The following is a 13,672-nucleotide window of genomic DNA, read 5'->3' as shown; positions in this document are numbered from 1 at the left end:
GTGGCTCAAGCGGTAGCGCGCTGACCTGGCCCGGGTTCGATCCTCAGAACCACATACAAAACAAAGATGTTGTGTCCACCAAGAACTAAAAAAAATAATAAATATTAAAATTCTTTCTCTCTCTCTTTAAAAAAAAAAAAAAGAATTACACTGGTAGTTCGACCAAACATTAATCCAAGGGCCAGTATCAATCCATCAAGAAATCTTTATGGTTCAGCAGTAAAATAAAACACTAATGAATAAGGGGGTAGGGTTGTGGCTCAGTGGTACAGCTCTTGCCTCCCATGCATGAGGCACTGGGATCGATCCTCAGCACCACATAAAAATAAATTAAATAAGGATATTGTGTCTATCTACAACAAAAAAAAATTTTAAAAAGACTAGTGAATACATAAATATACATAAACCACACACACAGACATATATACACATGTATATATTACTTATTTCTCAAGTCACATACACATAGATGCATGTACACACCAATTAACATTTGGGAAAGACTGTATTTGCTTTCTATAGCTGCAGTAAAAAAGTACCACCTATTTAATGGCTTAATACAACACAAATTTATTATTTTATAGTCTGTAGTTTAGAAGTCTAAAATGGGTCTCATTGAGTTCTAACCAAGGTTTTGGTGGGGCTGTCTTCTGATCGGTTCTGTAAATTCTAGGTTTGCCCTTTCCAGCTTCTAGAACCTGCTCTAATTCCTTAGCTTATGGACCTCTTCCTCATCTTCAAATCTAGCAACACTAGTTTGAATTCTTACACAGCACCATTCTGACCTCTTCTTCCTCCTCCTTACACATTGACATACCTGATTAATTTCCCTAAGTAAAAGTCAGCTGATTAGCAATCCTGATTCTATTGGCAAAACTAATTCCTTTTGCTATATACCTAACATATTCACAGTTTCTTGGGATTAGGAGGTAGATATACTTGTATGCTTGCAGTGCACAGTAAGGGGGTATTGTAAGACTGGAAGACGCCGCACCACACGACACAGATCACCGAAGAGGTTCCGCTTTATTACCAAAGGCTGTGTGTTTATATAGGTCTAAGGAGAGGTAGCAGGGCTGAGGTAGATAACAGATCACCCGTTTATTGGCAAGCTCTTCCATATGTCAGTTCTGGAGCCCAAGAAGTTAATTTTTATTGGGGCTAAGGCTTCCCACCAGCAGGGTTTGAACACTGGTGCCGGCAGGAACGTTTCGCGCCAGTGAAAGAAACAAAGAGGAGAAAGAGGGTCCTTACACGCCATGTTGGGGTTTTTCTCTGGGGTGCTGCTGCCGTTATATGTTTTCCCAACAGGCATTATTCCACATAGTCCAAAAATGTTGTTTCCTTTATTTTCTTTACTCTGAGTTGTATGTATGTTCATATGTTTTATATATGTGTGTGTATGTGTGTGTGTATGTGTATATATATATATGAAAACATGTACACATACACTACACACACACATATTGAGAGAGGGCATTAAAATGCTCTTTTTCTTTTTTGTGTTATGGGGATTGAACCCCGGGGTGTTCTACCACTGAGCTATATCCATAGTCCCTTTTATTTTGACACAGGGTCCTGCTAAATTAATGGGGCTAGCCACGAACTTGCAATCCTTCCAACTCTGTCTCCCAAATTCCCAGGACTACAGGCCATGACCAGCTTCTTTCTTTCTTTTTAAAATGATCATTTATTTATTTGGTACTAGAAATTGAACCCCAAGGTATTCAACCACTGAGCTATAGCCACATCTGCAGCCCTTTTCAAATCTTATTTTGAGACAGGGACTTACTAAATTGCTTAGGGCCTCCTTGCTAAATTGCTGAAGTTGGCTTTGAACTTTCGATCCTCCTGCCTCAGTGTCCCAGACTGCTGGGATTAAAGCCATTGCACCTAGCTTTAAATGATGGTACTAATGGTGATCATTCTTTTTCACATCCTGGTATATAGGGAGAAAATGTTGCTAATCCTTTGAACTCTGTGTTAAGTAGTAAAAAATCTTTTGAAAATTTTTCTTGATCCCTTAAATGAAGTCTGAAGGAAACTGGATGTGGTGTCCCATGCTTTTAATCCCAGCTACTGAGGCTCAGGCAGGAGGATTGCAAATTCTAGGCCAGCCTCAGCAACTTATCAAGAACCTCTCAAAATTAAAAAGGGGGGAGGAGGCAGGATGAGTGGCTCACCAGTACAACAACAACAACAAAAAAAAAAGAAAGAAAGGAAGGGAGGGAGGGAGAAAACAAACAAAATAATGGGTTCCTAAAAATACACCATATATCATACACGGGATGTGTATTTTACAGAAACATACAGAAGAAATCAATAAGAAAAGGCCAAACAACACCAGTCCTGGGCCACACCTATAATCTCAGCAACCCAGAAGGCTGAAAGAGAAGGATAGCAAGTTCGAAGCCAGTCTCAGCTACAGGCCCTAAGCAATTTAGTGAGAACCGTCTTAAAATGAAAAATGAAAAAGGCTGGAGGATATAGCTCAGTGGTAAAGGGCCTCTGGGTAAATCCTCAGCATCAAAAACACAAAAAATACAAAAACAAAGGAAGAAAAGAGGCAACAATCCAATAACAATTAAAAAAAAAAAAAAAACCTTGAGGGCTGGGGATGTGGCTCAAGCGGTAGCACGTAGCATGCTCGCCTGGCATGCGTGTGGCCCAGGTTGGATCCTCAACACCACATACAAACAAAGATGTTGTGTCCGCCAAAAACTAAAAAATATTAAAATTCTCTCTCTCTCTTTAAAAAAAAAAAAAAAAAAACTTGAATAGACACTTTACCAAAGAGGCTAATAGTCAATAAACCTAAAATAGTGCTTGTTTACATTAGTCATTAAAGAAATGCACATTTTATATAGAATAATACCCTTCATCCACTAGAATGGCTACAGTGAGAAAGACAGTACTGCAAATTCACAAAGCCCTGGGTTCAATCCCCAGCACTATAAAAAGAAAAAGAAAAAAAAAGACATTCTTCAGTGAATGTTCCAGCAGGAACTCCTAAACACTACTAGAGAAAATGGAAAATGGTTCCACAGTATCTACTAAGCTAAATATTTTTGTCCTATGATCTAGTAATTCCACTCCTAAAAATATATCCAGCAAAAATATGTTAAAAAAAAAAAAAAAAAAAACAGGTATAACTTTATTTATAACAGCACAATTAAAGTAGCCAAAATCTGGAAATAACCCAAGTGTCCATCAAAAACAGGACTGAGCAGTAGATGGTGGTACACACAATCCCAGTGGTTAGGGGGCTGAGGCAGGAAGATGGCAAGTTCCAGGGCAGTCTTAGCAAATTATTGAGGCTCTCAGCAACTTTGAAACCCCCTGTCCAAAAATTAAAAATAAAAGGGATTGGGATGTTAGCTCAGTGATAAAGTGACCCTGGTTTCAATCCTCAGTACCAAAAAGGAAAACTAGAGCTCAGAGTAGTGTGTCTGTTTAATACTTGTTACATTGTAGTCCATGATTAAGTGCCCCTATATTCAATTTTGGATATTTGTTTTATAAACAGATATATGCAACATACCAAATTTGAGCTTGTTTGATTAAATATGATACAATACTTACCATAAAAGATTCTGGAAAATATTAGATAATTAAAAGAATGATAACAAAAATAAATAAGATTTAAAAATAATAATTAAAATAAAATCTTTTAATCATCTCAATAGGCCCCAGGCAGGAAACTTCCCTTACTGTTTCCCTACCTGCCCTCCTGCCCTGCCCTAAATTAACACCCTGCTACCAAAACTCCTCCCATGACCTGGCCCTGTGGCCCAAAGGGCCCACCAAAAATAACTAACTTGGGCTGGGGCTGGGGCTCAGTGGTAGAGCACTTGCCTAGCACATGTGACACGCCAGGTTCAATCAATCCTCAGCACCACATAAAAATAAATAAATAAAATAAAGATACCACGTGCATCTGCAACTAATTAATTAGCTCTTGTCATGGCTCTGCTAATGCCCTATAATACCCAGACCCTTATGGCAGCCCCCACCATTCTCCTCCTGGAGATGTGCCCCTCTGGTGCTAAATAAAGCACACATCCCTTGTCCATGAGGACTCCCTCCATTTTCTTTTTCTTTTTGTATTCTCTTTCAAGTGCTTTCATTATTGTTAAAAAGGCCCTAGCTGGGTGTGGTGGTGGACAACTATAATCTCAGTGACTTTGGAGGCTGAGCTATGAGGATCGAAATTTCAAAGCCAGGGGCTGGGGATGGGGCTCAAGCAGTAGAGCACTTGCCTGGCATGTGTGCGGCCCGGGTTCGACCCTAAACACCACATACAAAGATGTTGTGTCCGCCGAGAACTAATAAATAAATAAATAAATATTTTTTAAAAAAAGGAAATTTCAAAGCTAGCCTCAGCAACTTAGGCCCTAAGCAACTTAGCAATACTATGTCTCAAAAATAAAAAAGGGCTGTGGCTCATTGCTTAAGCACCCCTGGGTTCAATCCCTAGTGCCATTTAAAAAAAAAAAAAAAAAAAAAAAGGCCATTAAATATTTCAAAATACTACCCATAATCCAACAATTCACAAACAAGCATATTAACAGTTTAGAATAATACTTCTCAAATGCAAAGACTTATGCATCCAAATACAAAACAGTTATCAAATTCCTGAATGTCTTGTCTCCACGACTTTTCAGCAAAGCCTGAAAGTTCTCCAGACATCTAAAAATACCAGCATCACATCTCGCAACCTTAAATTTAGGTGCAAATAAAGAATTGGAAAATCTCTAAACCTGCTACCAAGGAAGTTGTTAGAGCATTACATATGACCTTGATACAAATTTTGTTTCAGTTCAAATTGTTACAAGTGTCACTGAAAGGAGCCAGATGAGGTGGCACCCACCTGTACTCCCATCTATTTGGGAGTCTGAAGCAGAGGACCAAAGTCTGAGGCCAGTCTCAGCAACTTAGAGATACCCTGTCTCAATAAATAATAAAAAGGACTGGGAATGCAGTTGTGGTAGAACACCTCTAGTTCAATCCCCAGTACCATTAAAGAATCTATCTCACAGGATTATTGGGAGAATTAGATGACATAATATTAGTAAAAGAACTTAGAACATAAATTTGGAACAGCATAAACACTTAATAAATACAGGCTGATGGCACAGCTTAACACTGAACAAGCATGAGGATTTGGGTTCAATTCCCAGCACCCAAAAAGAAAAAACAAATGAATAAATAAATAGTAGCCATTGCTATAAAAACAAAAAACCTCACCGACTTCTGTGTTATTCTGTTATTGGCACAACATCAGGTCAGGTCACAAGCCTGTGAGTAGGAAAGGTGAGTGTACTCCGAAAGAAGAGCCTAATTACAGGAAGAAGGAAACTTCAGAAGAAAAATTCCAACTCAAAAGACTACACAGGCAGGAATTCTCTCCAAACCTTGGGACTCTTGCTCCCTTGCTTCCCCAAACCCTACCCTGGTTACATATGAAATTAACCGAGCATCTCAGAGAATAATCTTATTCTTAGAACAAATATTAATCTCAGTATCTATTTTACTTTTGTTATCTGAGACTTTTGTAAAATGTTCCCAAGTGGACTTTGGGAAATGAAAGGGAATACGCCTCAGGCTATGCTAACTATGCAGAGATTCTCCCCCCCCACAACTGGGTGAATACAATTGAATAGAGATTTTTTACCCCTTCAATGCCAATTTTAGGATGCTCAAATTGATTTATTAAGGAAAGAGAAGGCTTTCTTTTGGTGCTAGGGATTGAACCCAGGGCCTTATATTTCTTTTTGCCGACTTAAGTTTATTGGCTAAGTTGTCAAATTTTGGTAAACATTTTCTATTTCATTCTCAATGAATTTTCACTATCCACATGTAGAAAATACTTCTGTGCTATATTAAAATATTGCTAGGGCCTGAGGATATAGGTCAGTGGTCGAATGCTTTCAATCCTCTATATAGTGCCAAAAAAAAAAACTGTTAGAAAGTAAATGAGATTTCAAAATATTTTACCCTAGCCAGGTGAGGTGGCACACACCTTACCTTATAATCCCAGCTACTCCATAGGCAGCAGGAACACAAGTTTGAGGCCAGCATGGGTAACTTAGTGAGACTTCTTTTATTTTTATTTATTTATTTTCTAATATGTTCTAATTAGTTATATATGACAGTATGGTGATCTCTTTTCAAAATAAAAAATAAAGGGCTGGGATGTGGCTCAGTGGTACAACACTTGCCTAGCACATGCAAGGCCCTGGGTTTGATGATTCCCATCATCATCATCATCATCATCATCATCATCATCATATGGTTGGGGATGTGGTGCAGTAATGGAGCCCACCTGAGTTCAAGCCCCAATATCACAAAAAAAATTAATTTTTTTGGAAACTAAAATATTTTAAAATAGCCAGGTATCGTGGTACATACCTATAATCCCAGCAACTCAGGAGGCTAAAGAGGCAGAAGAACTGCCAAATTAGGGGACAATCTCAGATCCTGCCCTCAAAAACTTTTTTAAAAAAGGACTCAGATACAGCTTAGTAGTAAAGTGCCTATGGGTTCAATCCCAAGTGCAAAAAATTAATTAATTAATTAAAATGAAAAGAAGGGCTGGGGCTATAGTTCAGTGGTAAAGTGCTTACCTACTAGCACACTTGGTTCAATCCTTAGCACCACATAAAAATAAATAAAAGTACTGTGTCCATCTACAACTAAAAAAATATTTTTAAAAAAAAAAAGGAAAAGAAAAAATAATCATAGAAGGGGAAAAACAAATAAATAAGGCTGGAGATGTAGCTCAGAGGTAAGAGCATCCCTGGATTCAATCCCTGGTACTGCAAAATAAAAAATAAAAACATCAAATTAGGGTTTTTAAGCTAAGGTTTGGGGTGATTTGTAACATAGAAATATTTACACAGCAACTACTTTGGAGGCTGAGACAGGAGGATAACTAGAGCCTAGGAACTCACTGCCAGTCTGAACAATATAGTAAGATCCACTCAAAAAAAAAAAAAAAAGGCAAAAATAAATTATTATGATCATCTATTACAAACACAGATCAAGAAAAACAGCACAAAGAATTATCACTAATCTATAATTTCACACCCCAACACCTACATTAGAATATCCAGAAAGAAGCAATTTGGAAACTAAATTGGGAATAGGAAGAGGATGCACAGAAACTCTCACAATTTACACAAAGAATTAGTTTCAAATGTCCATCCATCTGGTAATCGATCCCATTTATTTAAAGAAAAGTCCTTTGTGAAAAATCTTAAGAATTTATTTTAAATGTTTTTTTTGGGGGGGACGGTACCCAGGATTGAACTCAGGGGTGCTCTTACCACTGAGCTACATCTCCAGCCTTATGTGTTTTTCTTATTATTATTATTTTTTTGGTACAGGGATTGAACTCAGGGACACTCGACCACTGAGCCACATCCTCAGCCCTATTTTGTATTTTATTTAGAGACACTTGCTTAGTGCCTCACTGTTGCTGAGGCTGGCTTTGAACTCAAAATTCTCCTGTCTCAGCCTCCAGAGCCAGCCCCTGGATCACAAGCATGTGCCACTGTGCCTGGCTATTTGTTTTTAAATACCTGTGTTTCTCAAATAAATAATAAAAGTTACTACGTCTACAATGACATCATTAAGGCAAGTGATGCAGAAGATCACATCAATTCCATAGAAGTTAAAAAAAGAGATGCCTCCTCAACCATTCCTGGTGTTATTATCCACAAACTTGGCTGATCTCATTTGGTTTTTCAGTCTGAGCATCCAACTAGAATAACATCTATGGTAAAAGATTGCTCCCAGCAATCCCCTCCTCCATGTTTATGCAAGCCACTCTTCACATTAATAGAGATTATTTCCCCCAATTCCTCTCACTTTGGATTAGCCTCAACTGGATCTGACAAATAGTGACATTCCTTGGATTTTCAAATCCCAGGATTTAAGATGACTCACAGATGCTACATTCTATATCCTGCAATGCTCCTTCTTAGAACACAGCCACCATGATTTAAGAAAACCCAAGGAGCAAAAGGAAAGAAGGCCTTTAGCCCTAGCTGAACTCTCAGACAGTGATCAGTCATGTGAATGTGGCCATTTTGTAAGTTCCAAACATGAAGGCACCAGCAAACACCATGTGAAGTATAAAAACCATCAAATTTGCCAGGCATGGTGGCACATGTCTATAATTCCAGCAACTCGTGAGCTGAAGCAGAAGAATCATGAATTTGAGGCCAGTCTAGGCAATTTATCAGGACCATCTCAAAATAAAAAATAAAAAAGGCTAGGGATGTTACTCAGTGGTAGAGCTACTGAACCTATCCACACTCCACTACCTACAAAAATTAAATTTTGATTTTTTTAAGCTACTAAATTTGGGGGTGGTTTGTTACACAGCAATATATTTATCTTTTATATCATTTTACTTGTCAACTCCATAAAAAACTTTTATGAGAATTGGGAAATTAGCTCAGTGGTAAAGTGCTTACCTAGCATGCCCTAGGCCCTTGGTTCAATTCCCAGCATCACAAATTATTTTTGTATGTCCTAAAATTATTTCATCTCCATTTCAAGTGTTTCTCTGTTTGATTCTGGGACTGACTGGACAAGAATATATTTATCCGTTAAAAAATAAACGAAAAGGGGCTGGGGATGTGGCTCAAGCGGTAGCGTGCTTGCCTGGCATGCGTGCAGCCCGGGTTCGATCCTCAGCACCACATACAAACAAAGATGTTGTGTCCACCAAAAACTAGAAAATAAATATTGAAAAATTCTCTCTCTCTCTCTCTGTCCCACTCTCTCTTTAAAAAAAAAATAATAAAAAAATAAAATAAACGAAAAGCCATGCATATGCCTATAATCCCAGTGAGTCGAGAAAATATGGAGGAGGATGGCAAGTTTGAGACCATCCTCAGTAATTAGTGAGGCCCTAAGCAACTCAGCAAGACCGGGTCTCAAAATAAAAGGTTTGGGATGTGACTCTGTAGTTAATCACTCCTAATCATTTGGGTTCAATCCCCAGTACTAATAAATAAATAAACAAACATCAATTTCTTCCTCAGCTTTTTAAAAATAAATGGGGAATGGAACCCATATATATAAAACTGGGTTTTTATTTCGTGGATCATTTTCATTTTCCTACCCAGGTCCTCTTCCAGTTCCTGATTATCCTTTCTGAGGTTTAAGAATGGCTGACCAGGGAAATTACTTTTAGGAAAGGTTCTTGAGGGCCTGATAAAGCAGGATGAGAGAGGTTAGCACATAAGTTATTTCATGTAAACTACTCTTTAAAAAAAAAACAAAACAGTTTTTTAGTTGTCAATGGACCTTTATTTTATTTATTTATTTTTTATGCAGTGCTGAGCATTGAACCCAATGCCTCACACATGCCAGGCAAGCGTTCTACCACTGAGCTACAAGTCCAGCCCTAAACTACTCCTTTCAAATCATTTATTTTTTTTCTTAGAAGTTGATCTAAACAAGAAGAAGTAGTAATAGCTGTCTACCTATAATGCCAGCAACTCAGGAGGCAGAGGAAGGAGAATGACAAGTTTGATGCTAGTCTCAGGAATTTAGCAAGACCCTCAGCCATGTAGCCTGACCCTGTTCCAAAATAAAAAATAAAAAGGGCTGGTGGGGTAGCTCATCGGTAAAGTGCCTCTTGGGTCCAATCACCCAACTGATATAAACAATCTGCTTATACCACTCTTCACAAGTACTCATTGGCTAGTTTTAGGACATGTATAAATTACGGTCATACATAATAATGTATGGTCAACTCCAAATTAGCAATCTCATTAATAAGATTTTATAGTAAAAGTCCTAATCAAAGCACCACATTAATGTGGTGATACACATTTTCATGAGAGTATCCATTTCATGTGAGCATTCTAAACTATATTTATTTATTTATTTATTTAGGTACCAGAGATTGAACACAGGGGCGCTCAACCACTGAGCCACATCCCCAGCCCTTTTTAATATTTTATTTAGAGACAGGGTCTCGCTTAGTTGCTTAGAGCTTCACTAAATTGCTGAGGCTGGCTTTGAACTTGCAATCCTCCCGCTGAGGCTTCAGCTTCCTGAGCTGCTGGGATTCTAGGTGGGGTGCCAAGGCGCCTGGCTAAAAAGTATGGAAATCAAGGCATCTGTACCAAATTTGTTATTAGCTAACTCACAATTGAAGGAAAGGATAAACAAAGCTAGAACAAAGCCAATACTATGAAAAAAAATCAATTTGATTAAAATGATAACTCTCTATGTATACTTTACACTGGCTACTTAGAGGAAAGCTCAAATATAAATATCGTCCTATCTCAAAATCAACTGTGAAAAAATAAGCATGTTATATCAGGGAAAATGGCACCAAAGGAAAGTTGTAACTTACTCAGATTCATAATAAGTCTGTTACTGAGCTGAAAGAGAATACCAAATCTCTAACTCTCCATTCTCTGTTTTTCTTACTAAAGTGTCATTCTTGGTGACCCTCTTCCAGTTGACTTTTTTTTTTCCAAGCAAAAGCCACTACAGCGGGCAAGATCAAAAATGAAAATAACTAAAATTGTAGAAAAAGTTGGCTTCTCCCTATGGAAATTGACTCAATATTTAATAATGTATGGTGTGCCAAAAGTTGCAAACTACACCACCATCTCCAGGTCCGCTTTAACTCAGTCAGGAGGCCATTATCAAAGCATAACTCAATGGTACAAAGCAGAGATCAAGTAGCTGAGAATGTTCCTAGACTGAGGTCTAATGTGGAATGATGGGGATGATCTCATAATGTTTCTTTATGATCTGTAAGTCACATTATTCTGTAACTTTGACGTAAGTGTCAGGATTAGGATTAAGATTCAATCACAGGAAAACAAAATAAGAAGCTACTACTTTTCTAACTTAAATCTAGAAGTTTGCAATAGCTATCAGGCAACTTTCACTTATTTCTAAAATCCAAAATAATTTCAAGGTCTCTTATTATTTTAAATTTCAACATTTGGCAGAAATTCAAAAAATATCTTCAGGCTCAATAATACATTTAAACTTTCATTAAGTGTTTTCAAAGGTACAGAAATAAACATAAAGTTTACATTTTACCAATTCCTACAAAAATATCTTTGTAAATGGGTAATTTTAAAGCCTAAATTCAATTGGGTTGGTATCCATGTTTAGTTTATTATGGTACTTTAGGTGAAGACACGATTTTGTATTATTTAATTAATTTAAGGAATAAGATTTAAAGTGGCAGGTCACAATTACTTCTGAAAAAGCAGGACTTGATTGCAAATATAAGTGTCCCTAAAGCCACCTGGTAAGCTAAAAGTGTGCATTCCACCATTATTTAGTTATAACACAGAGTCTGACTTTAAACCTGGGATATACAAAAAGCATCAGATTAAAAGCATCAAATATCAGACTACATATACAAGTTTGCCATATATAAGCACAGCAAAAGAAAAGCATGATACAAAGTTAAAGAGGTTGGAAGGGGTTTAAACACCCACAAAATGTAATCTATGCTCACACTGTTTGAATATAAAACTGATGGATAACCACCAACTGATATCTCACACTTCCCACTACCTACATCCCCCATTTGCATCTCCTGAATTTCTCCATAAATCTCATTACTTCTGTTGGGTCTTTGCAACTCTAACCTCCAATTCCTTGCATTTTCCGGAAAGTGATATACTGCACCGGGTCTCCAAAATTTTACTACCGCACAAGTTTTTTGTTTTGGTTTGGTTTTACCCTATTAGATATTAGTTTTGTCCAATCCCCTGTACCCATGTTTCCCTGACCAGTTAGCCTCTTTTCATCACCTCCAACTTACTACAATAATTTAGCCTCTCCCTTTCAAACTAGTGTATGTGTCCCTTTTCCTGATCTTTGTAATTCTGGCTCACAATCAACACACCATACCTCCCCCAAGTACTGTCATCATAGCCCTAGGTCCCCAGTCCTTATCTTCCCTAAGTAAGGCCCCTTCCTTTCCGGAGTTTGTCAACATTAGTTTGGACGAGCTGGAATTCCATCCTCTAGGCAAAGGCTATCTAACCTTGTTCTACAAAATTACAAGCCTCCCTCTGACCCTGACTTTCCTTCCTCCTTCTTTAAACCCATAGGCATCCAGCCCTGCCGGTCCCCCCCACCTCCCACCCCAATATCTGTCTTCCCACTCTCCCATGCTTCCATTCCCCACTCCCGAATGCACCTCCTTTCCTCGGCCTTACCCGTAACCCTGACACGGGGAAAGCCCTGGCAGTGGCCCCACGGCGCCTCTCCACCAGGCTTCCTCAGCTCTTCGATAACTGTCCCCACGCCCCTTTACCTCCAGGGCCCCGCGCGCCGCCTGGAGCCCCCTCCTCCAATAAACTCCTGCTGTCACTTGGCCTCTCTTCCACAAGATGGCGGAGCAGCTTCCCCCACCTATGGGTCCCCTCCGTCACCCCCAGCCTCCTCCCTGGAGCTCTGATCCCGTCCCTCCAGCCGCCCCGCCGCCAGCCTTGGCCAAGGGTCCCTCTGCCCGCTCCCGCTGTGGACTAGTGGCCCAGGCCCAAGCTCAGAAACGTCTCCAATGCCACCGCCTCCGTCGTTCCCCTGCCTGCACCGTCTCCTCACCATAAACTTGAGCGCTTTCTCCTGCAGCACCGCCTCGGCCGGGTCCATAATCGCCAGGGCCACTGGGTCTGCTCTCCACCGGGGCCGCCCCTTTGGTGCCAGGCCGCAGCCAACGCAACGCAGGGATCCCGCCTCCTCTTCCTTCCCCCCCCCCCCGCCCTCTCCTACCTCACGGGCTCAAGCAGGGGTGACGAGAAGGACCAGCGGCTCCCCACACGCGTGACCCGCTGGCTCACGGGACTTGTAGTTCTGGAGCGTCCCTCGGAGAAAGGCGAGGCCACGCCACGAACCGCAACTCCCGCGGATCACTGCGGCAGGGTTGCGGTAGCCGGCAAGCCAAACCTAGTCGACTCGCAGTTTGGGCGAGGAAATCCGCTGGTGGGAATTGTAGTTTATAGATGAGGGGAGGGCGGGGCATGCGTATCTCCGTGGTTACCGGGAGACGCTAGTGGCGGCTTTTGGGGCATTTGATATCAAGATGGCGACCAATGCCTCACCTGTAACCCAGATACTAGGAGAAACGGAAGACTCGGAGTTCCTCAGGCCGCCCTAACGGTGGTTTTAGAAACATATACGCTCCCACATTTCAAATACCTGGCACCTGCGGGAGGATTGAGACCTATAGTTTCAGATCCAATGGGCACGTGGCAGCAACTCACAGATTACTGCAGAATTTCAAGATCTTCCTATGCTATCCTGTCATACCTTTCTCACACCTTTCCTCCCCCATAGTAAGTCAGGAGCAGATAAAACTCAGCTCAGGAAATTCTCGGTGTTTAGCGCTTAGAAAGTAAAGCCTGCTATTCCTAACCCTGAGATATAAGTCCTGCACTGACTGAAGTGAGAAGTCCTTCAGTGGTGAAATACAATAACCACCCAGCAAATAAAGCATATAAGTATTTTGTTTGGCCATAAAAAGAGACCATACAGTTTATTTTGGAAATTTGATATATCTTAGGATAAAAACAAAAACCTTAGGATTTGGCTAAAGGAAACTTTATGATGAGCTGGTACAAAATATCTGAATTTATAAAATAACTGAATTAGTAAAATGCCTTTTATA

The 13,672-nt window shown here is 39.8% G+C and overlaps 1 protein-coding gene across 7 annotated transcripts in view; it reads right to left on the bottom strand.

Moving 5' to 3' along the window:
* Btrc (beta-transducin repeat containing E3 ubiquitin protein ligase) overlaps positions 1–12,735 on the bottom strand; it is a 188,432-nt gene extending 175,697 nt beyond the window's left edge. For 4 of the 7 annotated variants that reach the window (XM_076834110.1, XM_076834113.1, XM_076834114.1 and 1 more), the window contains exon 1: positions 12,610–12,735. In XM_076834110.1, the coding sequence (XP_076690225.1) occupies positions 12,610–12,657 (48 nt within the window). In that variant the 5' untranslated portion in view covers positions 12,658–12,735. The remainder of the gene's footprint in view (positions 1–12,609) is intronic. The other 3 variants (XM_076834112.1, XM_076834117.1, XM_076834111.1) reach the window with 2 other exon arrangements.
* Between the last annotated feature and the right edge of the window lie 937 nt (positions 12,736–13,672).

The sequence above is a fragment of the Callospermophilus lateralis genome, chromosome 15, assembly GCF_048772815.1.
Source record: "Callospermophilus lateralis isolate mCalLat2 chromosome 15, mCalLat2.hap1, whole genome shotgun sequence".
Lineage (NCBI taxonomy): Eukaryota > Metazoa > Chordata > Mammalia > Rodentia > Sciuridae > Callospermophilus > Callospermophilus lateralis.
The sequence above is the reverse complement of the archived record's forward strand: the minus strand, read 5'-3'. Positions and strand labels throughout refer to the sequence as shown.